The sequence below is a fragment of the Parasteatoda tepidariorum genome, chromosome X1, assembly GCF_043381705.1.
Source record: "Parasteatoda tepidariorum isolate YZ-2023 chromosome X1, CAS_Ptep_4.0, whole genome shotgun sequence".
In the NCBI taxonomy this organism is placed as follows: Eukaryota; Metazoa; Arthropoda; class Arachnida; order Araneae; family Theridiidae; genus Parasteatoda; species Parasteatoda tepidariorum.
The window spans coordinates 75,758,005-75,784,535 of NC_092214.1; the positions used below are offsets into that span (position 1 = coordinate 75,758,005).

The following is a 26,531-nucleotide window of genomic DNA, read 5'->3' on the forward strand; positions in this document are numbered from 1 at the left end:
TAGTAACTAATTCAAGAAAAAACTTACTTCTTACAAGAATCACGATGTAGGATTTCAAAATCAGGTGAATATGAATCACGACATTGGATTTTAAAATTGTGTAAAAAAGAATCACGTCGCCTAATTTTTAGAATGAATTACTGTGAATAAGAAATGCAGCATTGGATTTTTAAATTGCGTGAATAGGAATCGCGATGTAAGAGTTTCCAACGTGAATATGAATCGCAACACATAACTTTTAAATCAGTTAAATATGAAAATCGATGACAAATATTCAGGGTTGCAACTCATATCTGAAAAAAAATTCCCTATGTTTTCCCTACACAAATTATACAAAATATATAAAGAGAAAACATACATTCACAGTGCTCTTGTAAGCCATATTAGAATAACGATGCCAGTTTTAGTTGCTGGAAAAACTTGAGAGATAAGGAACAACTCAACATAAAACAAATAATGCTACATTAAATGAAATAATGTCAATGAACTTTGGAACAAGGCTAAAATATCAGAACTAACAGTTGGCAGCAATGTACACTACAAAAAAAAGTAGTGATTACAGTAGTTTCACTAGTTGTACTGTGCTACTTTCAACTGCTGATAAAGGTTATAAAATGAAGATCAAAATTAAAACTTTTATCGAAGTAAAAAGTTAGGCAAAATTTTATCAGGCTGTTTGGATGAAAGTTTTATTGGTTGCATGCACAAAATAAACAAAAAAAATGAAATTATGTGTTATTTAAAAAATGCCACCAAGGCAAATTTCAACCCATTACAAAACTACAAACAATTTAGATCAAATAAAAAAATTATATTTTAAAATGTAAAAGAAATATCTCATACGCTTTTTTAAAAATTATTATAGAGCAAATGGTATAGTAAAGAAAAAAAAAATAAAATTTAAAAAAAAATAATGGTGTTAATTAAGTTTACTCTCATTATTGCCCCTCTTTGTAATTACTGTTTCTGTAATTAAAAAAAAAACTTATTTTAAAATAACAAACAAGAGTTTTGGTTTAAAATCATTATGTGTTTGCTCACAAAATGTGGTCTTACTTAATATAAAAATGCGAGAGATACAAAGATGTTTTTACAAAACATTTCTTCAAAATTCCAGATATAATCTACTTTTTTAAGGAAAAAAAAATTTAAATTTAAATTAAATATTATTTAAAATGTTTTCCTTCATTTACTATTATTTATTGATTCATAGAAAAAAAATTGAATATTTTCTTTGGGAAAGTAATTACACTTTTTCATGCAATTACAATTTAATACTCACTAAACATGTCAATTTCCGGGACAGGGCTTCTTATGTGAACTAAAAAAAATTTATGAAAAAAAAAAGCATCATAGAGACCAATTTGAAGGGTATAACTCATAACCAACCCCAGTGCTAATCTCTACCATGTTCTTTGATAAAAAATTTGCAAGCATTCGCCATTGTAGAGATAGTAGTTAGGGGGACAGATCATGATATATCCAAATTTAAAATGAATAGTACTTAATTAAATATTAGCATTCCTGTGTATTAAAAAAATGTGAAATGAGTGATGTGGTTTAGTTTATGAATGTAATGAGGTATCACTAGCATTTCTTAGTACAGATAATACTGAGTAAAATGTACAGTATGGAACCGATTATCCGGAACGGTCGGGACCATCGCTATTCCGGATAACTGATTTTTCCGGTTTTCTGAATCGCTACAAAAAGCCGTTTTTTTATTGTTAAACCTAACTAAAAAAAAAAATTTGGAAATAATCTTANATTTAGAATATGTAATACACTAATGATTATTTCCAAAATGATGGTAAGGTAAACATCTTTAAGAAAAGAAAGAAAAATCGTAAAATCTTATGAGGGAAATTATTTTTTTTTTTAAATGGCGAGAAAATTTATCGAATTTTGTTCCGGTTTTTTAGTTTTCCTGTTTCCGGATAACGGGTTCTGTACTGTATTTCAAAATCAAATAAGAGACATATCCAAAAATAATATCTATAGATAATGTGCTGATTTAATTTTTTTAAAATCTTTTATAAACAAGTTAAAAGTGAGAAAAAAGTGAATTTAAACTTAAAAGTGTTAAAGTCTTTACTTCAAAGAATATATCAGCCTTTCAGAAAAAATTTAGGAAAACCACAAGGGTGTGAAAGTTTCAATTTCTATGAAGATCATGGAGCTGCTCAAGGTTCACGAAATGGGTATTGCTACATTTTTATGTCATCGATAAAAAGTTTTCTTTTAAGATAAACTTTTTTAATCACATAACTGTTTAAATAACAAATATTTTATGCTGAGATAGAAATGTGAATAATTCTTCGTTACCAAACCATAAAAATTAGGCATTACCATTATTGTTAAATATTACCATACAACTAAGCCCTGTGGCAGAATTTGTTTGGGCTTTCTGCAGCAAACCTCTCTAGCACTAATATCTTTCTGCAAGATACTCTTAATAATAACTAATATACACGTTATTAAATTTAAAGTAACAGAAACGTTGTACAGTAGGGAACCGATTATCCGGAACGATCGGGACTATCGCTATTCCGGATAACTGATTTTTTCAGTTTTCTGAATCGCTACAAAAAGCTGTTTTTTTTCATTGTTAAACCCAACTAAAAAAAAAAATATTTGGAAACAATCCTAAAAAGAAGAAAAAACGATGAAGTAATACACTAATGATTATTTCTAAAATGATGGTAAGGTAAAACATCTTTAAAAAAAAAAATGGCGGGAAAATTTATCGAATTTTGCTCAGTTTTTTTGGGTTTCCGGTTTTCTGATTTCCGGATAACGGGTTCTGTACTGTATTTACAAAGAAAAACCTATTTGGATGTATTAAAATTTATGTATTTTTTTAAAAATGAATATGTAGTATTTTTTTATTCTGATATCATGGGCGATATTCTCACATTTTGTAAGAAGAAAACACACTAATTATTTCTTTTTTCGCATTTTATAAATCATCATCACATAAATAAATAATTAAAAATCGCAAAATCAGTGAAAGAAAAGAAATACAAAACTTTTTTATTTTTCCAAAATTGAATTTAAAAAAAATCATGAGCATTTCTTCCACTCTATTACATGATAAAGGTATCTCTTAAGTATAATTGTTCAGGGAAAAAAAATCTTTCAAACATTTCTGCAGAAAAAGAATTTTTTGTTCAATATTCTTTATTTTTCATTTTTCTCAAATAAGAATAGAAAAAATAAGCACATTTCTTTCACCTCCGATAGGCGAAAAAGGCATCTTTTAAATATAATTTTAAAGAGAAAAAATATCACAAATTTTTGCAGAAAAGAAAACCAAAATTTTTTACTTTCTAAAGGGAAATTCTTTCTGCAAGAACTCTGTAATGTTGTGCAACAATGTCACAGCAATTCTGCCACGGAGCAACTAAGTATTTAATTATTAACCAAAAATATTATAAAAATACTTTTTAACATTGTTATACTTATTATAAAATAATAAAATATTCTTAATTCAAATATTCTAAATCTATTAAATACATATTTATAGACTTGGAAAGGATATTGCAGCAACAATAAAAGGGGTGGACGAGAGAAAAAAACAGCAGGAACCTCTGCTTTACTTGTTGACTTTGCATGGAAAACAAAGTAAGCCCTACACACTTTAAAGTAACACACTCTCCATGTTATTTAAGGTAAACTAATTTTGATTTTAAAAAAATCCACAGTAAAAAAACAAGTACATAAAAGTGTTCCATTTATCTATTTATTCATCAAAAGCAATTATTGGTATCCAAGTATGAAGACAAACATACTATGTTATTCAATTGATCACAAATTTTACTGATGATTGGATGAGTTTATCTCAAGAATATTAAAAATCAGTTGTAAATAAGTCACTAATTATGTATTCAATCTAACATTCTCTAATTCATAACTCAATACACATCCAATTCCAAAGCAGAAATTATTATTAAAAATAAATAGTTTTTTTTGTATGTTTTTTTTTATATGTTTATTAAATAAAACTTACAATATATGTCAAAATTTAATAATAATCATAAACAGCTGGATAAATACATAGAGTACTCGTTAGATAAAATATTATTCAAGGAGAGACTGTTTTAATAATTCATACTATATTTACCCAATATATTAATTGGTAAACACTGATTAATTATTAGTAAACAAAACCAGCTGTAAGCTAAACACCCCACTTTGTTTACAAACAATTCCAAGTAAAATCAATTAGACTAAGAGAAAGTACGCAGAATTTACTTTAGCCCTATAATAATAACTTGAAATCCCAGATAAATTTTATTTTAGTTCAGTTGTATAACCCTGTAACATACAGAAAGCGTTATATTCTATCTTTTGTAAATCGAGATATATTAGCACACTTATATTGCAAAAGATAAGTCACTCGTGAGTTAAAGTCAGTATAAACGAGCATTTAATCCTGTCAAAGTTGTAAACAGTAAAGAATGATCAAGACATGCAAAGAAAGAAAATGGGTACAAGTAAAGTTATCGGAGTATTAATAAGACTTTAATTAGTAAATGTTAGTGACATTACAGAGATCAGTGGAAATTTTCAAGCAGTATTTGTACATATTCAATTATATACATAACATCTGTATTTTTCACTTACCATTTTCCACTGCATCTCCTTTTTTAGCTGTTGCAGTATTTCCCATTTTTGTACGATGGACAGATATATATCCTTATGAGTCTAAAATACCTAACTTCTAGTGAGGGATATATAAATAACAAAATATTTTACATATAAACACAAGTACACACAACAGACACCATCTCGTATGATTAAATCCCAAACACCAGGCACGGAAACGCCAGAGCTTTAATTCATGTATCCCTCCGCACTACTCTTATTGCAAATTGGAAGCAAAATTTTTCTCTCAATTAGTACTGTCGAAAGCACTTTTCCAAAATATTCATGTGAATTTTAAAAATGAAACGATTTATTTTTCAGCATTTCATAAAATAGACTAGATTGTGTATTTTATTGAAAGAGGTACTCTTTAGCCATGGTACATATACTCATCTAGCAAAATGGCTGCCAGTTATCTGACCTATTATGGGGCAAGGAGGAGAGCTTGCGCGCCGGCGCAACTTGTGCCATTAGCTTATGTCTCCCACTCTTCGAATTGATGAAAGCAAAATAATCTTCCTCTACGTCCATCCGCTACTCGTCTACTGATGACGACATTCGGAATAGAGCCAAGTTTCGCTGTCGAAAATCGGTTTCCATCAATGAATGAAATTAAAGCGTAAAGAAAACTCTCAAGAATTTATCGTAAAACATTTCGCGGGCTTTTCATGTCAAACACAATATTTAATAAATCGTTCTCATCTATTTTTGACTAAATTAGCTTACGACGAACAAAAAAAGAACTTTAGCTGTCATTTGTGACAGTTAATTTACCCGCTACGATATACTTTGGAATTAACTCAACTATTATTGTCAAGACGATCGTAACGTAAGATTAATTCCGATGCATATAAATAAATAAAAAATAACGGATACATCTTTGCTCGAGGTGATCTGATAACCTGAGATTATTAACACCTGCGCAATTCTTATCTATGACTTTATTCATCCTTGCGCTTCCATATTTGTAAACTAGGAAAAGTGATTTTCGTTAAAGATAGCTTTTATTACGAAGTTTTGTCGAAACGATAATTACCATTTTTGAATTTCACAGCTCAAAAAGTTTTCACATAATCTTTAATGATGAGAATAAACAGAAATTTTTTTATTTTATAAAATCTTTTTTCATGATCATATCCTCAAGCTTTTGCAGGTAAATGAAGACGCCAAGTATTCACTGTATCCTTATATTATTTGATCTATTTCTAGATTTAAAAACATGTGAATTAAGGATGCAAGAGTTTAAAAAAAATCCCAGCTTTTTCTTCCCTTTTTTTAAAAAAAAAATTGAGTTTTTATTAACAGACATTTAAGTATTTTAAAATTAAAAAATATTTAATGTTAAAGATACGCTTAAATCTTGCACTTTTCACGTAAAAAATTATAAATATCTTAATATTCTAGGACTCAAAAATAAATATCTTAAGAAAGAAAGAAAAAATATCAAAATACACTACAAGAGTAGCAGAAAGAAGAAAAAAAAATTACTGAGTATTCCGAAAATAATCTAAAATGTAACATTCTGATCGCTTCATATATTTAAGTGAAGTTTTAAAAAATAATAATATAAAAACGATCAATATTTTTTTAAACTGTGCATTTAAAAAGTAATAGATTATAACTCTCAGATTGTTCCTGCACTATTATATTCAAATTTTGGTTATTATTGTCAGAAAACTTGTATACCTAGCAATTGAAAAAAGTATTTACACATTGTTAGAAATGTCTGATTGTCCGGCACATTAAAGTTGGTTTCACAGCAACATTGCTTCCCCTCAATACACCACTAGAAAATTATAGTGTATAGAGGGGAAAAAATGTTTTGAAATTTGCCTTCCGCGTGATCGCTTTTTGAGAGTCGATGGCTGGGATAAATACCGGAAATCTTTAAATGGTTGCATTTGTGGGGTTAGCTGTTATCGACAATGTTAACCTTCATCTATGAAAAGGTACCCCAACATAGAATCGAGTTAACATGTCTTATATACTAGTGAATTGGAATTGTATTTTCGTAGTGGTAGATACGCTACAGTACTCCCCCACTAGAATTATATCTGTGATAGAATTCCGTGAATGGATATCACTAGTTGAATCATTGCTGTTTTTGTGCGAAACCGGGAGAGTTGTAATAAGATCACCGTACTTTTGAGTGCGGATCGTGAGAGCTGTGTTAAGTTCACGGTCATGGTCGCTCCTGTGTTGCCTTTAACAGTCGAGTGTACACGTTGTACGTTGTGTATGATTGAAACTGAGCAGCAACAGCGCTAGGAGGGGGATCATGACGCAGTCACAAGTAGCAAGTTAACTGTTCAATGTGGACCATCCAACGAATTAGGCTTCTCCAGATCTAAGTGGGCGTTACTGTTAAGATAGGCGTGTTCTTGTCAGAGTGGGAGTTTCCGTCAAGATAGACATGTTCATATCACGTCCGGGTCACCAATGTGGGGAGGAAAGTTGTTATCGACAATGTTAACCTTCTTCTATGAAAAGGTACCTCAACATAGAATCGAGTTAACATGTCTTATATACTAGTGAACTGAAATTGTATTTTTGTAGTGGTAGATACGCTACACATTGATAAGAGAAGATAAAGAACTAATGTAAAATGTTTTGTATGTTAGTCTCTGTTAAACAAATTTTTTATAAGTATCAACTGCGATTGATTCGGACAGTTAACAGCGGAATTAATGACTGATAATAGAAAACGTCAAAATAACGTTGTGCTGGTATTCTGAGCCCCAAGTCGACAGTCGATTTCAGCTTTTGGAAGCCACACCAGGGGGCGCGTTGCCTGATATTCTACTTTTCCCGCCCATTGCTCGATTTTCGGTATTCCAAGCAAGTTTTAGTGGAGCTTGAGCGTTCTTTTCGATCGACGCGAAAACCACTGGTATTTTCAGTAGAGTAATGGCGAGCACGTGAAATGCATTGGTTAGTAATTATTTTACACGGCTAAGTCCTCGAAGGAGACCGATATATAGAAACAGAAAAGATGCTTTTAGTCTTCATGATGATGTATTTTTTTATTTTTTTCGATTAACAAAAAATCTTGTTCAGTATTTATGCGATTAACGAAAAATCTTGTTCAGTATTTATGCGTGGAACTGAGAGAGGACGTGATTTCAGTAGAAACACAAGTTAAACTTAATTTATTTTTAATATCATGAGCATATTTATCTTTCTTTTTTTTTTTAAAAAAAAAAAGCTAATTTTATTTAATTTTTCCTTGCTATATGCGAATAAATAGGTATTTTTGGGGTTGCAATAGTATATTTGATGAACTTAATAGGTAAAATCGTAAATGTTAATTTTTTTCTGACTAAAAATTTTGTAGAACTTTTTATTTTCTTATTATTTTATTAGATTATCTAAAGTTAAATTGTAAATAATAAATATTGATGATTAATTACCAGAAATTGTCTCAATTTTCTTAGCAAATCTTTCTCTCCATTAAAAAACAAGTGTGTCATTTTTTAATTACTTTTTATAATCTTAAAAAGATACAGCAGATAGGAATTTAATGTGTTAAATTACGCTTTTTATTTCACATTTTTTTAAAAAAAAAACAAATAAGACCTTACAATTTTCAATAGTTTTATATGTAATAAAAAGTTTGCTGTAATTTCTTTCATTTCTGAAACGAGGTAGAGAAATTTAACTTAGAAGTATTTTCTCTTGTAATCAATATGGAAAAGATATGATTACAAAGTGCTTTTGAACTTAAATTTCAAAAAAAAAAAAATAATAATAATAAAAAATTAAGTTTTCACTACCTCACATGCTTATGTGAGACTTTTCTCTTGATTCTTTTCAAGAAATGTACATTTTTTTAAATTTCAAATAGTTAAATTTGCATTTCTTGTAGGCATTGTTTGCATTATTTCCAGTAAAAAAGATTAATTTTAAAACTAAATTACTTTTAAGTACTATTCAACTTGTAATGTGGAATATTTAAATAGAGCTGTTTCATAACTGTTTATTACATTCATAGGTTTTATGTGCATTAGATTTTCTGAAACTATCCAAAAAAAAAGAAGGGGGGGGGCACTTACGTACAATCAACAAAATGAAAAAGTTTTAAACATTTTTGTCAAATTTTAGGTTCAAATCAAATGTACAGTGGTTCTAATATTACCATAAAAACTGAAAATGGGATATGAACAAATACTTAAGTGAATATTAAAGTATTTTATAACTATGAAACTGTACTATAATTCACTATACTTAAAATCTTTGAAAAATCTTTTCTACCATAAAACTAATATTGCTGAACATGGTAATTGCAAAATGTAGTACATAAATTACTTGATAAATTAATAACTAAATAATTCGAATCTCTCAAAGTGAATTTTTTCTTATAGCCAAAATTTTATGAGAGTTTTATTAAAAGAGAGTTCAAAAAATTTTCCACGTAACAAGGAGGTCCATATAATGAACTGTGATGCTTATATTTTCATCATTTGATTGGTATTGATCAAATTTAACCGTATTCGAATAATGAAGCATAAAACAAAAGCTTACTTGAAAATAAAATTTAAATTGCAAATTATACTTTCTTCCATTATCAACACAAATAAAGTGATATAAATACTACCTTCTTAAATTAAAAAAAAAATCCTTCACCTACCTCTATTAAATCATAATTAAGAAAATTCGTAATTTTCAAAAGGCAAAGTGAAAACCATCTGTTTAGCAATATAAAGTGATATGTAGCAAGAATGCTGTTTAGATTTAAAAATTTTAATATTTAAATTTTTTTTTTCTGGATCTTTTCTACTATCCACATAATATTAAATGCAATTAAAAGCTTATTTCTTAAAAAAAAAAAAAAAAAAAAAAGCATACATGTGATATGCCAATTCGATGTACTCTTGTAATACAATTCTGAAAAATAAAATTTGGTTTCTTAATCGCTATTAGAATAAACAAACCGAAGATCTGATTGCAACTCAATAGCATATACTTATAACATATACGTCATAATATATGTAATTTTATAGGTTAATATACGTCATATGTTACACGTCATAACATATACGTCAATAATAATACATATTAGATTTTTAATTTTCAGACTTGTAAATGAAATTTATCTAATAGGTCAATGTTTATTATTATCAAAAATAACAGCAAAAAAAAAACTTATCATTTCGGAGATGGATAAAAAATTTATTTAATAAATGTAAATATTAAATATTAGTGCAATAAAATAAAAGTAAAGTTTTACAGTATTTAATCTCAAATAAACCTCAAAAGGCAATATTTTATCTCAAATAGATGCTGAAACAAAATGCCTTTTTCAACAGCTTGTCGCGCGTGAATTGCATCAGAATGCTTCGAGCATTTTTATTGGCTGATAGCACGGAAGAAGCTTCACCCCTACTCTTCTCATGAAGTAGACCAGTCCACGAGTCTACTCCACTGATATCAGTGTTCAGAATACCGAAATTCAAAACAGTGGACGGTATGACGTCAGGGGAAGGCGTCACTCGGGGAAGGTCTACTTCGACTCGTGGTTTGTTTAGAATACCAGCCTCGAACATTCGAAGCTTTCAAATATTTTTCGTGTCATGCCCTTATATATTTATGGATATTTCTGTCCGAATTCGTTAAAAATGTTATGTTAATTAACAAAACATACATTCTTGTATAATATAAGATTGAGAGGGAAAACAACTACAAAAATTTCAAATTATATATTTACCGTGTGTTACCATTGTGCAGTGTATGTCTACCACTACAAAATACAATTCCAATTCCCTAGTATAAATTGATCAATTCTATTGCTATTAACGTTTTACAAAAGCCACACAGCCAACTATACTGGGTGCGAGACCCGTCCCAGCAGAAGGAGCCCTCGAACAACATCATATTCGACGCCTAAACTTGCTCATCGATTAGTGTCATTAATCAAAGAATTACAGGAATTGCTCAAAAATGAAGAAGTGCTCCGTCTTCTGCGGGGGATCATCGGGGAAACATCTCAATCCCAGTGAGTTCTACTTTTATTTTCAAGACTCTCAAGTTAAATTCACTGAACTTTTCACATCAGACTTTTACTTAAGTTAAATTAAATTACATTAAGAATTATTTTCTGATAATATAACCAATTTATGCATACATATATATCAACTTTGCATGTTAAATTCTTTTGAAAATTCTATTGTATTTAATGAGCAATACTTCTCTGATAAAATATATTCACTGCATTTTCTCCAAATATGTTATTTCATCATGTATCAAGGTATGATTTATCTATATTCATCAATTATGCCTTTCATTTTTCAAAAATCAATTACTGTACATATCAAATCATGTTTTATCTTTATTTTTAATTTAAGTCTACAATCAATATTTCTAGTGTTAAGTCAATTTGTCATATTAAATTTCATTGTTTTATTATTTCACAAGCAAACGGCTTAATTTTTTTTATGGTTACCACAATGTATTCGAATGAACTTCAATGTATGTCACAATTAAATATGTGCTAGTTAAAATATAGAAATTTAATTAGTGAAATATGTATCAATTTATGTTATTATTTATTTATGTCAACTTATGTATATATATGTCAAATTATGTTTATATTTATATATATCAACTTAGATTCGATGAATCAGATATTCAAATGTTATATTTACTCAAGCAAAGTGCTTGTTTTTCTATTAGCTACCACATCGACTGCTAAATTCAAAATGTTATTACTATAAATTTTCTGTAAATTTCTAGATGTATGGGATAGGGGCCGCTAAGTGGCCCAGGTGCCCAATTTTTGTAAATAAAGTAAAGTAAGTATTGCTATTAACGATGAGCAACCCGGCACGAGCGGTCGAACACCGGGAAGACCGGGTCATCGTAATAACAGAGGATCTCTCTAAATAATACAAACATCAAGTTATACAAATTATGATATTATGTAAATAATGTAAATATATGATATGTTTTCTATTTTCATTACTACTAATTTCTGTAAATAATCTTGTGTATATTTTTTACTATCCATTGCTATTACATGCTATTGACTCAAGGGACCTTCCCAGTTAATCAGTGAATTTTACTACAGATAACTAACCTTATGTTAATAAATCTCCAATACCTCCCCCCTCAACCTAAAGCCACTAGTCTCAGTTGCCCTAGGGCCAGAAATCAGACGAATAAGTGAAGTGCCCTCATTCGCAGGCAGGTACTTCGGCCAAATTCATATCCAAGTCCTTTGCCATTGATTGCTTGAAGCCGGTCTACATCACTACCGACAATATTGGAATTTCACCAAACGAGCCAACTGTGAATAAAGAGACTGTTCCAGCACCACCAATCAGTACAGCCAAAACAACGAGTACAGGTAAGTCTGTACGACTCAAGGTGATTAAACAGACTGCCCCAGCACCACCAACCGATAACATTTATATAAGAAGGGGAGGGCAATCAATATCGAAAACAAATATTTATTTAAACAAAACAACGAGTTCCATATTATTAGGGTGGAACCCTTCAGATTATAAAGTTATATTAGAAGACAATTAATTCAAGCCAATGCTTACTGCTTGGTGGTTCAATGTAGACTGATTATCAGCCCTCTGGTGGGGAGATTTCGAATTAATTAAATTTACATCTACATTTCTCAACACTCCCCACCTGATAATTTTAAAGTAAAAATTATCACAAAACAATATACAATAGCAAAACGATAATTCTACATTATATCAAACATTATACGTTTTAAACTTAAAATATAAAAATAAGCACTAATCAATTATAAGACAGTAAAATATAATTTGAAGCATCAAATTTAAAGGAATAGTAAATTATTAAAATATCATTAGAATGTTAATCATCAGTTTTTAGTTCAGCTCTAAGGGATAGAGCAGTTGTACTGGTCTCCTGTACTCCCCAGTTTTAGTTTTTATAAGACAGGATCTAACTAGTCCATCACGACCCTTATAAATTTCAAGGACACGGCCTAAATTCCATAAGAATTTGGATTTACCTTTGCCTTGAGAGAGCACCACATCACCTATTTTTATGTTTTTCTCACAGTTTGGTTTGTTGGAAAAGTGATGTTGCCTCAAAGTCAACAAGTATTCATTTTCCCAACGTAACCATACTTGTTTCAGAAGATGAGTTTGATAAAGCCTTCTTTTTATTAGACTTTCTCGCGTTGGGGTCACATTAATAAGTTCCGCAAAATTACACGGATATTCGCTCACCAGTCCAGAAAACAAAAAATGAGCAGGTGTCAGAGGCTGTAGTTCCGATTTATCATCACTTACATATGTGAGTGGTCGACGATTAAGGACGTTTTCAATTTCAACTAGGATAGTCATGACTTCTTCGAAGGAAAGCTGAGCCTTTCCAAGTATCTTTTTGAGAGGTTCTTTAATACTTCTCATCAACCGTTCATAAAATCCTCTCCACCATGGGGCAAACTCAACAATAAACTTCCATGCAATACCTTCAGAGGAAATGAAATTTTGAAATTCTTCTCCTCTAATAATAGAAAAGAAGTACCTTATATCTCTTGAAGCAGTTTTAAATGTTGCTGCGTTATCAGAATAAATAGTTTTACAGTTATTTCTTCTTGACATGAAACGGCGTAAAGCTAAGATAAATTTATTCGTAGACAAATCGGAAATCAGTTCTAAATGTACAGCCTGTGTGACTGCACAAGTAAACACAGTAATATAAGATTTCAAAACTTCATCTTTATGTTTTACGTAAATAGGCCCAGTAAAATCAATTCCAACCACTGAGAAAGGTGGAGACTCTGAAATTCTATCTTTAGGCAGCTCTCCAGTACGCTGATTGGCTGGTTTCGCAAAGTGTTTTCTGCAAATCAGGCATCTTCCAATTATTCTTTTCCCAAGTTGTCTGGCTTGTGGAATCCAATAACTTTTTCTAATCTGCGAAAGAGTGACATTAACTCCACTATGAAGCAACTTTTTATGTTTTTCAGTGATCAAAAGTTCGGAAAATTTCGAGTTCTTGGGTATCAGTATAAGATTAACTGCTTCAGGATCCACTTCAGATTGAAACAGTCTACTGCAAATTCTTAACATCTGTTTTTCATCTAGGTATGGACGAAGACAAAATATGCTGGAGTTATTTTTTATACCTTCCTTCTTCATCAAAGTTTTAATTTCTTCTTGATAAATGTTATTTTGCGCTTCCTTTATTAAAATAACTTCGGCTTCTTTTAATTCTTCAGTAGTTAATGGACCTTTCAATTTGTCATAACTTCTACAGTTTTGAATAAACCGTTTTGACCAAGCCACAATTCTTTTCACCTTTAATAAACAACTGTAATTTTCAAAAATCAGTAAAGTCTCTTTAGAATCTGCGAGGCAACTGTGTTGAGAAATAACGCTGTTTCTAAGTTCTAAATCAACTGAATGCTGCTGATAATTAATTTCAGTATTTTCTTGAGGCCACTTACTTTCATCCTCTATGAGCCAAGATGGCCCGAATTTCCATAAGTTATCATCAACAAGGCTTTTTAGTGATTCTCCTCGAGTTAATTTATCAGCAGGATTTGAACTTCCTGGACAGTGTTGCCAAAGTTTAGGATCTGTCAGAGTTTGAATTTCAGACACTCTGTTTTGCACGAAGGGTTTCAAAGAGTTGTTACTCTTTATCCAAAAATATGTAATTTGTGAATCTGTCCACAAATAAAATTGTTGGCAAATGTCACTAAACAATTTGTGTAAATAATCATAGATTCTAGCACCAATAACCGCTGACATAAACTCTAAGCGGGGCAATGTTAAAGTCTTGATTGGTGCTACCCTACTTTTGGACATAATGAATGAGGTCTTAACTTCGTTCGAAATATTTGCATATCTGAAATATGCTACAGCACCATAGGCCTTTGTGCTTGCATCAGTAAAAATATGAACAGCAATTTCTTTCTTATTAGCACAGTTATCGAAATATTTCCGTTCCATAAAAAAGTTCTTTAAACAAGGAACTTCAGAAATCCAATTGTTAAAGTCTGTTTCAATATCTAGAGGCAGAGGGTCATCCCAATCGAGTCCAGCCTTCCAAATGTTTTGAAGCAAAATTTTCATCTTAATAACAAAGGGAGAAATTAAACCGATAGGATCATAAATTTGAGCAGCAAATTTTAAAACAGTACGCTTGGTGCACTGAATTGACTTGGATGATGACTGCTCTAAATTTTTATATTCAATCAACAGTACATCACTTTCTGTATCCCATCGAAGACCTAACACCTTTGCATGTGCAATTGATTCATTAATGGCAGTACCATTTTGAATCCATAATTTCTTCAGTTCGTTTGAATTAGAATTAAATTTCCGTAAATTCATACTCGCGGATTGCAAAATATTTACAGAATCAGATGACAGTCGATGTGCATCATAAACTGCATCAGCTGCCCAGTACAGATCGTCCACGTATAACGAAGAATTTAACATTTTAACGCAATCGGGTTTGTCATTAGCATACTTTTTAATGTGGTACTTTATTATTGCCTTCAAAATGAAAGGGGAAGTGGTAACTCCGAACGGTAACCTTTTCATATTCATAATTTTAAAACCTTCGCAATTATCATAATCAACCCAAAGAAATTTTTAAATATTTGCGCTGATTTTTATCTATCTCTATCATTAAAAACGCCTTTTCAATATCACCAGAAAATGCAATTTCATGCTTTCGAAAATTTAGTATGACATCCAAAATATTCGGGTTCAAATTTGAACCTGACAATAACATATCATTAAGAGATTTTAAACCAATATCCTTCGAACTAGCATCGAAAACGATACGAACACGAGATGTTTCTTTATCGGGTCTTAAAACAGCTGTATGCGGCATGAAATAACCAGAATTAGCGGATTTATCTTTACATTCCTCAATGCTTCCATCTCTTATCTGATCGTCAATAATATTTGCATACATGTCAGAAATATTTTTATTTTTACATAATTTTATCATTAAATTATCAAACCGTCTTTTGGCAATAGAGAAATTACTATCAAGATCATCGGGATTTGAATTCCAAAGTAATCCGGTTTTATAACGATTGTTTTCATATTTTAAATTGCTTTCAAAATTATCAATTGTTTCTTTATCTTTTAGAGATAAAATTTCACACTCCTTGGTGATACCTAAGGAATCGAGTGACCAGAATTTTCTTAAATCAAACATATCACCTGATTCAATTACACTTTTCATAACCGCTATGTTTTGCGACAATGTATGCTCCCGTTTATAACTACTTCCACTAATCACCCACCCAAGAACAGTTTTTATTGCACACAGGCGATTATTTATAGTTATCTTTTCATATAAAAGAAATTCCCAGAATAAATCTGAACCAATTAAAAGTTCTATACTCAGCAAATTATCATTATCTTCCAAATAAGAATCAGCCATATCAATTTTATTTTTATTCATAAATTCAATTACTTTGGGGTCGGGGGGTTCAACTTTAACTCCAGTAATGCATGGTATGACAAGAGTTCTAATTTTAGTTCTAAAATTCGTATTCTTTTTGAAAATTTCAAATTCAACAACAGGATAAGCCTTTTCCGTTGCTCTTTGCATTCCAAATGAATAAACTGACAAAACTTCGTAAGCAACCGGTTTTAAATTTAAATTATTTGCAACTCGTTCAGACAAAAACGAACGCTGGCTGCCATTATCTAAAAGAATTCTTGTCAATTGAGACGAAGAATCTGATTTAACTTCAGCAGTACAAGTCTGCAAATAAACCCTTTTGGAACATTCAACTTTTTTATTATTACATTGGGAAACAGAACTAATAACTTCCTCATTGGAAATGCTTGATGGTGGAGTTTCATTAGAAACTGCAGCCAAATCAGAAGATTCATTTAACTTTTCCTCAGCGTTTTGAATTTTACTAACTTTAGCATTATTTATCCCCTTATTACCTCCTAAACAAATAGACCCATGATGACTTAATCCCTTACATTTATAACAAGGTAATTTATTTACACGACAATTCTTGCTTACATGAAACAATTTAAAACACTTGAAACAACGATTAGAATTTTTCAATAATTTTACCTTGTTTTGGGAAGACATATTACATTTGAAAGCGTCATGGGGTTCAGAGCAAAAAATGCATATTGACTGCGTCATCTGTGCATTAAGCGCAGTAGCTGAGGGTGTGCCTTTATTAAAATTTCTGTTTATATACCTATTTTGCTCGTTACGCAAATTATAGCTACCTCGATGGTTATAGTTAGTCTTTTTATCATTTAAAAACGCAACCGATTCACGACATTCTATCTCATTCTTTAAAAACAGCAATAATTCATTAACATCGGTTTCATCTTTAGATTTCCGTTTTCGTTGAAAATCTAAAACAAAATCTTCAGGCAATAATTGTAAAATTATTGGTATCAAAAGTATACCATAAGATTCAGACTGAACTTTCATTGAATCTAAATTTCTAACTGCGATGTCTAAGTCATCGTACAATTTGCGTAATGCTGTAATATTAGAGGTATGTTTAACACTCGGAAAACTAAGTATTTTATTAACAAATGAATTCAAAATTAAATCTCTACGACCATATTTCTCATGTAATAATTTAATACAATTATCATAATTATCATTCGTTAAATCAAAACCTGATACAACATTACCTGCCTGGCCAGTAAGATAAGATTTCAAATAAATGAATTTTTCAATTTTAGAAAGTGATTCATTTTTATGGATAGTATTTTCAAAAGAATCCCAAAAAGAATTAAAATATTTCGGATCTCCCGAAAAAGGAACAATTTGAATTTTCGGTAATTTAATACTGGAATTGTTATTAACTACTCTTTTCTGCTCAATTATAACCGAATCATTTTTTACAGTTTCAACTGTTTGTTCATTAACCGAAACCTTTATTCCTTTACATTTTATCAATTGCTTTAATTTAGCTACATACGTCAAATATTTATCCTGATATTCTTCACTAGAAGCTAAATCTTCATCCAACAAATTAATATCAATTATATTTTCAATTTCCTTATTCAAAGCTATTAAATTTTGATTCCTTTCAATTAACACAGTAAGATTCTCATCTAATACATTTGTTTCAACATTTTGCTCAGTTAATAATTTATCTGTTTTATTTATTAACTTAGTAAAACAACTTCGTTCACTAGACCTTTTTCTTTTAATTCTCTCTAAATAATCTGTTTCAGCCATAATGAAAGTCTAATACAAAGTCACACCCTTAGCAATATAAAAAAAACAATAAATTTTCAATAATCAAAACCTCAAAACGAAAACGAATTCTTCAACAAAGAAAGATATAAAAACGCTTACTTTGCACATACAAAGAATTAGACTAGCTGTCTCCTTGAAGTGATCATCTATCTTTAACTGTCATTTTCGATTTTGCCCTTGAAATTAAAAATAACACTTTATTTTCTCTTGCTTTAAATTCCTCTAGTTCGTAAAATACTTCGTGGCCAATTGCACCATATACATGAAGGGGAGGGCAATCAATATCGAAAACAAATATTTATTTAAACAAAACAACGAGTTCCATATTATTAGGGTGGAACCCTTCAGATTATAAAGTTATATTAGAAGACAATTAATTCAAGCCAATGCTTACTGCTTGGTGGTTCAATGTAGACTGATTATCAGCCCTCTGGTGGGGAGATTTCGAATTAATTAAACTTACATCTACATTTCTCAACAACATTCACTCACCACATTGGTGACCTTAGGAAGTGTTGTGAACATGCCTACCTTGACCGAAACTCTCACTTTGAAATGAACACGCCTATCTAAACAGTAACGCCCTCTTCGATCCAAAAACGCCTACTTCGATGGATGGCTCACATTGAACAGTTGACTAGCTACTTGTGACTACGATATTTTCCTTCTTAAGCTGTTGCTTCTCAGTCTTAATCACACATAACGCACAGATGGCAACTGCTCCGGACACGCCAAAATAATAAAAAAAAAAACGGTAAATAACTACAAAGTTAATTTTGAAAATATTTGACTATTTTTGCTTGCTTTTTAGAAGGTATAGCATGACATAAGTATTATAAAAAGGTGAATTATATAAGCCTACGATTTACTTAGAAATAGTGGTGGATAAAAATCTACTAAATTGAATTTATTAATCCAAGAATCACAATTGATAAACTACCTCTTCAAAATATATATTTGCTGTCCGGAGCGCGAATTGCCAAACCATACCATAGATTATAAACTAGGCGATTGCAGGTGGAATTGGCGATGGATTACGCGTAAATGTGGTAGCAGAACGAAATTACATTAACCTAAACAGTGTAATTCGATACTCTTTTTCTCCTCCTCGACTAGCCATGATGAATAAAAACGATTCATTAATTCTTTTTAGTAGAGAATTAAAAAAGAAAATAACCTTTTTATTGTTAGGATCACTTTACAAATACACCATATTTATATTTTATTAAACGCAATAATTTATATTTTATAAAACGATCTAGTTTTTTGATATAACAGATTCAATTTTTTTACAAGAATTGTGTTTGCGAAGAAATAAAAATAATTTATTAATGAACCAATCACAAAAAATGACGTAACATTTTAATACCATGTTTTATTGGAGCGCTATTTTGAAGAATTAATTCTATTTAATTTTTATTGTAAGAAAACATAACCTGTTTTTTTTAGTGATATTCTCTATTAAATCATTATTCTCTATAAAAGAGTAATGTAAGCTTTTTTATAAAGATTTTTTTTTTAGAAAATAACAAAGACATATTATTTACTAGAAAAAAAATAGAGTATTCAAAAATGTTATCACGCTTTAAAGTAATAGTTTCTTGCAAACGAAATAATCGATAATTTTAAAATAAAGTTTGAAAGCATTTGTTTCATTACTAGAAGTATTTATTGTGAAAAAAAAATATATTAAATTACTTTTTTTGCATAATTTTATTAAATTACTTTTTTTGCAATGAGATGAGATCTTAAACTTCGTGAAAAATTGATTCAATTCATTAATATATATAAAAATCCGTAAATACTTCATTCATTATGGAGGTCATAGGTACCTTGATACACTTTCAATATAAGAATAATAAATGCAATTAATAGAAAAGGCACAATTTTAAAAATATATTGCGTACAGGTTATTCTGCAACGATCATACGTAACATAAATTTATAGATTCCTAAATACTGTTACATGAGTTTGGTAATTAAAAATATAATTAAAAAATAACATAATTAAAAAATAACATATTTAAAAAAATAACATAATTAAAAAATAACATATTTAAAAAAATAACATAATTAAAAAAATTGTCAACCTTCAGTTAAAAACTTCCTGTTGTCAAATATTAATAATAATTATAATTTTTAACAACTTTTTCAGGCACAAATTTTTAATTCTCGAACTTAATACTATCCTTCATATGAAAATATCAGAAAATTTATAAAAGAAAAATTATATTTTAAAATTGAGTAATTGGCAACAACAGAGGTCAGATGTATGTGTTGAGTTTAAGTAAATTGTATGTTATAAAACTCGCATTTAAGACTTAGATCAATTTATTATCAGGTCATAAGAGTGTTATTTAATAAATAAATATAGTGATTGTAAGTCCTGGGTGTTTAATGTTAAGTTATACATTTCTTTTGATATGATTTTTGAAATATGCAAAGCAGGGCGGCATTCATTTCAGCTTAAAAATCATCAACTTAACTTTCAATAACAATAGATAAATAAAAAACAAAAGTTGGATAAAAACTTTAAATGAAATACTTTTAGAAAAATTCTTTCTAAATAATATTTAAATAAAACACAATCACTTCGCCTGAGTGATTTTGTAAGGAATTCTAAACTTTTTAATTTTGCAAAGTTAGGTGAAAAGTAAATATCTTACAAAAATGGTAGGGAATTAAGGAAATTCTAAATCTAAAGTTTGAGTTCTAGAACGTAAACATCTGATCATTAGATCAAAAGCTTGTTTTAGATTTTTTGTTTACTGCTCACTGTACACTGAAACGTGATTTTTGTTTCTTTTGAAATTTTGATTTTAATGCCCTTACTTCAACCTCCTTCGAGTTATGCTTGCTTTATAAATTTAATCTCAACTTTATTTTTCTCTTCATTTTTAAACTGTAAAAGACTTTTTCTCCATTTGTAACTTATGAAAAAAGTTATTAATCTGATTGCGTAAACAGTTAATTCATTAAAATTGGACATTCTCAATTAATTCCTTTTAATAGTCATTTATATTATTAATATTAATTATTTACACAAAATTATAATAAAGGAAAGTTTGATTAGAAATTTAAAAGTTTTTGCTGCAATAATTAGGGAAAATTCTATTGACAAAATTCAAGTAATTTTTTTTCCGGAGCAAAATGCATTTTTATTTAAAAGGGAACAATACTGACTTAATATTTATACGATAAAAGACTCTAGTCGCTAACACCGATGACAGGAAAAAATTTCGTTTTTTTTTTCTTTTCCACAAAAAGTTTAAAACTTAAATTGTTGTTCTTTCATTATAAAACAATCGTATAATATTCTCGTATCATGTAAAACTTTATAACGAAGTTACTTATCTACCGTTTTGCAGTTATAAAATGAAATAATTATTAAATTATACTTGCATTTTAAAATGTAATACTCAATTGTTCAATGAATTTTACGATTATTATTATAAAACTGCGTATAATGAACATTTCAATTAAAATAATTAGTACAAAATAGCTGCTAAAAATTCTCTTAAACATTTATAAATATTATACATTTATAAATTTCAGCTTTTCGCATTATTGCTAAATAATCTCTACGTCGAAAAATATTTAAAGAATTTCATAATAACAGAAAATTAAATAAAATTTTAAAAAAATTGTAAATGGTTATCGAGCAGAACCATTAAGTTTAATTAATGAATATAGAATTGTCAACAAAGTCTCCGCTAAACAATAAAAAATTTTTTAAAATCTTTTTAGTAAACAAGCTTTATTGTAATAATCATTTCATTATTAAGGATTAAAGGTTATTGGGAAATTATTAATTTTAATTAGTGGATCAGTAGGTAAGGAAGTTCACTTCTCGAAATACATTTAATGAAAGTTATGAAAATATAGAAGTGGTTATGGAGGTAATAATATATAATTTTTTTATCTTAGTTTTATTACGACCTTCTAAAAAACGCTAACAAACACAATTATGTTAACAGATACAAACGATTATGTCGGCGCTATGACAAAAAAATACGCTTTATATTTCATTTAATGCAGAAGAATATAATGAAGATCCGCTTATTTGAAACTCTTAAATGTCGCATCCATGTATAACTTGGTGAATGATAGATACGTGATATCGAAAACAAAACAAAAACGTAAGCACACAGCTGTTTGGCGATTTGCGAGAACGCTCCTTTAACGCCAATAGAAATTTTTGCCAACCCTTTTATAATCTATGGTATGGTTTGGCAATTCGCGTCCGGAGCAAGTTGACATCTCTGCATAACGTACAACGTATACACTCAACTGCTAAAGGCAACACAAGAGCGACCACGACCGTGAACTTAATACAGCTCTCTTGATCAGCACTAAAAAAAGTACGGTGATCTTAATACAGCTCTCCCGGTTTCTTACAAAACAGCAATTATCACGGATGAAATTCTGGTGGGAGAGTATTGTAGTGTTTCTACCACTACAAAAATACAATTCCAATTCCCTGGTATATAAGACATATTAACTCGATTCTATGTTGGTGTACCTTTTCATAGATGAATTTTGATATTGTCGATAATTACTCAATATCCCAACAGCGTAAATAACCGAAATCAAGAGAATGTCGACTTTCACCGGTGAATGTCAGCAATCATATATAGTAGCTTTGGTGAATGTCCGAAATATTTGTTATATCCGATTTGATATTAATTTATTCGTTGATATTATTATATTTATTCGATATTTTAATATCTGCTGAGGATAGATAAGGGGAAACGTCAGTGTTCGGATAACCGGTTAAATGTATACTATATATACCGCTCATTATAACTTAACTAGACCCAGTATATATTTCGGACATTTACCAAAGCGACTATGCGATTTGCAACATTCACCGATGTGAATCTACAACATTCATTTAATATATAACATTTTTTCATATTTAAAAATTTTAAAATAGTTTATTTATTTATTTTTAAATATTCATTTAGTAACCCTAATTAATACCTTATAGAGAGAAGCGCAGTTTACAAACATTATGCAGTTTACAATTACTTGGCATTCAACTGTCAGGATAATGGCATTTTATAATTTTATAGCTATTTACATCAATGTCCTTCCACTTTAAAGCATGACACTTTTACTTTATGTCATTAACAATAAGGCTCATTAAAAGATCTCAGACTGAATAATTTAGTTATTAATGATTTATAGAAGGCAAGTAAATTAAAAAATAAATATCTATTTGCTTTTTAAAATCTCTTTAAATGGATTTTTCTTTGAAATTATCTTTTGTTTCCACAGGAGGTTTATTTTAACAAATGGTTTACCAATCATACATTTAAAAATTTAACTACAACGCCATTTATTTAGGTTATATAGAAATGAAAAATAGTGGCCATGAGGATGACATATTTTCAAATGACATTTATGGACATTTCATATAGACATAAAAGCTTATAATTACAAAATATTTTGAAAATTATTTCTTGTGCACATATATATATATATATATATATATATTGTGAAACCTGTGTATAACGATACTGTCTATAACGATAAACCTGTCTATAGCGATATTTCCTGTTTTAAACTTTTTTTGTGAATTGGTTGTCCGCGATAAATAATGCAATTGTAGATTAATTTAACGATGCAATGAAATCAAAGAAACTAGTGGAATCAAAAAGCAATTGTATCTCTACATAACTTTAAGTCCTAAAAATTTGTGACAATTTCAGTTAACAAATTAAATTAAAAGTTCGTTTGAAGAGTTTTATTTGAAAAAAAAATTAATTTACTCATTAACGCCGATATATATATTTTTTTAATTGTCCGCCAATTAATGGCGGACACTTGGGGTTTGTCCCATTGGCCACAGAAATGCCAGAACTGCTACTCTCCTCTCTTTACCCAGTGGGCATCTGTGGCGAAGCCACGGCGGTGGATCAGCGTCGCCCACGTCACACAACCACAAGCCCGTTTATAGGGCTGGTCATATTCACACAAAGAGGAAAGGACACAGAACACAGAGAAACATCCATGCCCTGAGCAGGATTCGAACCCGCGGTCAATGGCTTCGCAGTCAGACACGCTAACCACTCAGCCACCTGGTCGGCTAACGCCGATATTTAAATGTTGCAATGATGTAAAAATTGCTCCAATGGCAAAAGTACTTAGGTGGAATCAAAGAAACTAGTGGAATCAAATTAAACCAATTTTATTTTTATATAACTTAGTCCTGAAATTTGTGACAATTTCAGTTAACAAATTAAATTAAAAGTTCGTTTGAAGAGTTTTATTTGAAAAGAATTTAATTTACTCATTAATGAAGATATTTTAATGTTGCAATGATGTAAAAATTGCTCCCATGGAAAAAAGTAGTTAGGTGGAATCAAAGAAACTAGTGGAATCAAATAAAAGCAATTGTATTTTCATATAACTTAGTCCTGAAATTTGTGACAATTTCAGTTAACAAATTAAATTAAAAGTTCGTTTGAAGAGTTTTATTTGAAAAAAATTTAATTTACTCATTAATGAAGATATTTTAATGTTGCAATGATATAAAAATTGCTCCAAGGAAAAAGTAGTTATGTTAAGCCTACGTATTTCCGTTTTAAACCATTTTAGCTTTAAAAGTGTATACTTAGGTTATTCTAGATTTTTTAAAATGGAAATGTAATTGTTTCTTTGTAGGCAACGAAACACTATTAGCTTTTCTAAAACTAAATTTTCCAATGGTAATTTTTTTTTGTCAGAAAAGGTAAACAATATGTTTTAATAATTCTTATTTTTTAAGGAACATAAATTTAATATAATGATATTTCTTTCATACCTTGATATTTCTTGTTTAAAGTTTTCTTCTAAATAATATTTAAATACGACATTTTTTATAATATAAAGGGTGTTCTGCAATCATTATTTTTAATATGTACTGTAGAATCCTTTTCGAAAATCAAATTAAAAAAAGCCAATGCGGGTAGCAAAGTAATAATTAAATGCTACTAAATAATGTTATCGAAACATGAAGAATTATTTTCTTGGATAGAATAACTAAAAGTATCAAAATTTAATTGGTGACCAGAAGAAAATGGTAGGAGGTGAAAAGTGACTGTAAGAAACACTTTTTACTTCTCATTCGGCGACCAAACTGTTTTCGATACAGTTTTTTCTGCCTTCCATAGTTCGTTAAATTTTAGCCTTATTCCTGCTTTCTTTCACCGCAAAAACATTAATTTCACACCACTAATGGGCAAGTCTTTTTGACAAGGATTTTAAAAATATACATCAAGGGTTGTGATCATAAAACGCTTTGTATTTTTAAATGCGATTTATAAATTCATTATATTTTATTAATAATGTTTGAAAGTAAAGTAATCTATTTTCTATTTTATGAAATTGCCTCTAATTTGTTCCAATTTGATTAAGCAATTGGCACACATGCTGAATCCAGCTACCTAGCTTACCAAATAAGGTTAAGATTTTATGTGCTTTTTATGTTTTTTCGTATTTTCGTCCAAAAATTTTTAAAAATAAAAATGCCCTTTTATAGATAAAAAAAAATACTGCTTTAACCCTTCTGTAGTAAATTAAGATAATAAAAATATACGTTGTTGTAATACAATGTAAAACACTAATGGAAATTCTGAGTCTTATGGAAAAGAGTGTCCCACGAAACTTTGTTTACTAAAATGAAAATCAAGATACGGCTGTGCCACTTGATTTTTTTTAAAGGCAGGGAAGATTTTTGAATCGATCTCTTTTTATCCTTCCATTTTTTTTCTTTAATATTATTTTGTAGTTTCAGGGCTCAGGGATCGTCATATGGCCCCTTGTAAAATATCACTCCAAATAAACTATTAACCTCAAAAAATTAAGCTATAAAAAACTACATTTTGTAGCATTTTTATTCTAATTGTTCTTTATTGTGATGAGAAAGAAAGAACTATCAGAATTTTAAAATCAACGCCGAGAAAGATTTTTACTTTTTAAAACAACAAGCAAACATACAGTTTGAACATAAATCACGCTTCAAGGGTTTATTTATTTCTTTTTTACTTGGAGACTTATAAATTTGATTACACAAAGGATGGAAGATGAAATTTTAAGTTACTGACGTCAACCATTTTAAGTACCGGCTTTTCTCCTCTCTTCAGTTTTATTCACATTTTGGCTATGGGCCAGTAACGAATCGTTAGTTTTCGTTAAAATAACGTCATTGAGGGAGTAAGAAATCAATATCAATTTTTGTAAGGAAAGAATATCTTGTGTTTTAGATATTTCAGAAATTATAAATACATAACTATTAATTTATAGTATTAAAACTATAAATAGTCTTCAGAAGGAAAAAATACTCATTAAAATTAAATGTATTCTTTAAGACAGAAGACGATAATGTTGATTTTCTTTTTTACCCTCTCCAAAGCATCATAAATAAACCTGGTCTTTCTTGGATCAACCAGCTACAATTTTAAGTTTTAGAGTCATATATATATATATATATATGTATGCTACCGTGAAACACCGAAATCTGGAGAATGTCAACATTCACGTAGTCGCTTTGGTGAATGTCCGAAATATTTGTTATATCCAATTTTATATTAATTTATTCGTTAATATTATTATATTTATTTGATATATTTATATTTATTCTATATTTTAATACTTACTGACGATAGATTAGAAGAAACATCAGTGTTTGGAGTA

The 26,531-nt window shown here is 29.5% G+C and overlaps 1 protein-coding gene across 33 annotated transcripts in view; it reads right to left on the reverse strand.

Annotated features, from left to right (window-relative positions):
* Positions 1-26,531, reverse strand: part of LOC107456224 (cAMP-dependent protein kinase catalytic subunit 1) — a 428,744-nt gene that overhangs the window by 87,924 nt on the left and 314,289 nt on the right. For 2 of the 33 annotated variants that reach the window (XM_016074041.3, XM_071187760.1), the window contains exon 1: positions 4,627-5,299. The exons of 20 other annotated variants lie outside the window; for them this stretch is intronic. In XM_016074041.3, coding sequence (XP_015929527.1) covers positions 4,627-4,672 — 46 coding nt within the window. In that variant the 5' untranslated portion in view covers positions 4,673-5,299. Of the gene's footprint in view, positions 1-4,626; positions 5,495-26,531 lie in introns of those variants that run through there. 11 more of the 33 variants (XM_071187761.1, XM_071187764.1, XM_016074047.3 and 8 more) reach the window with 10 other exon arrangements.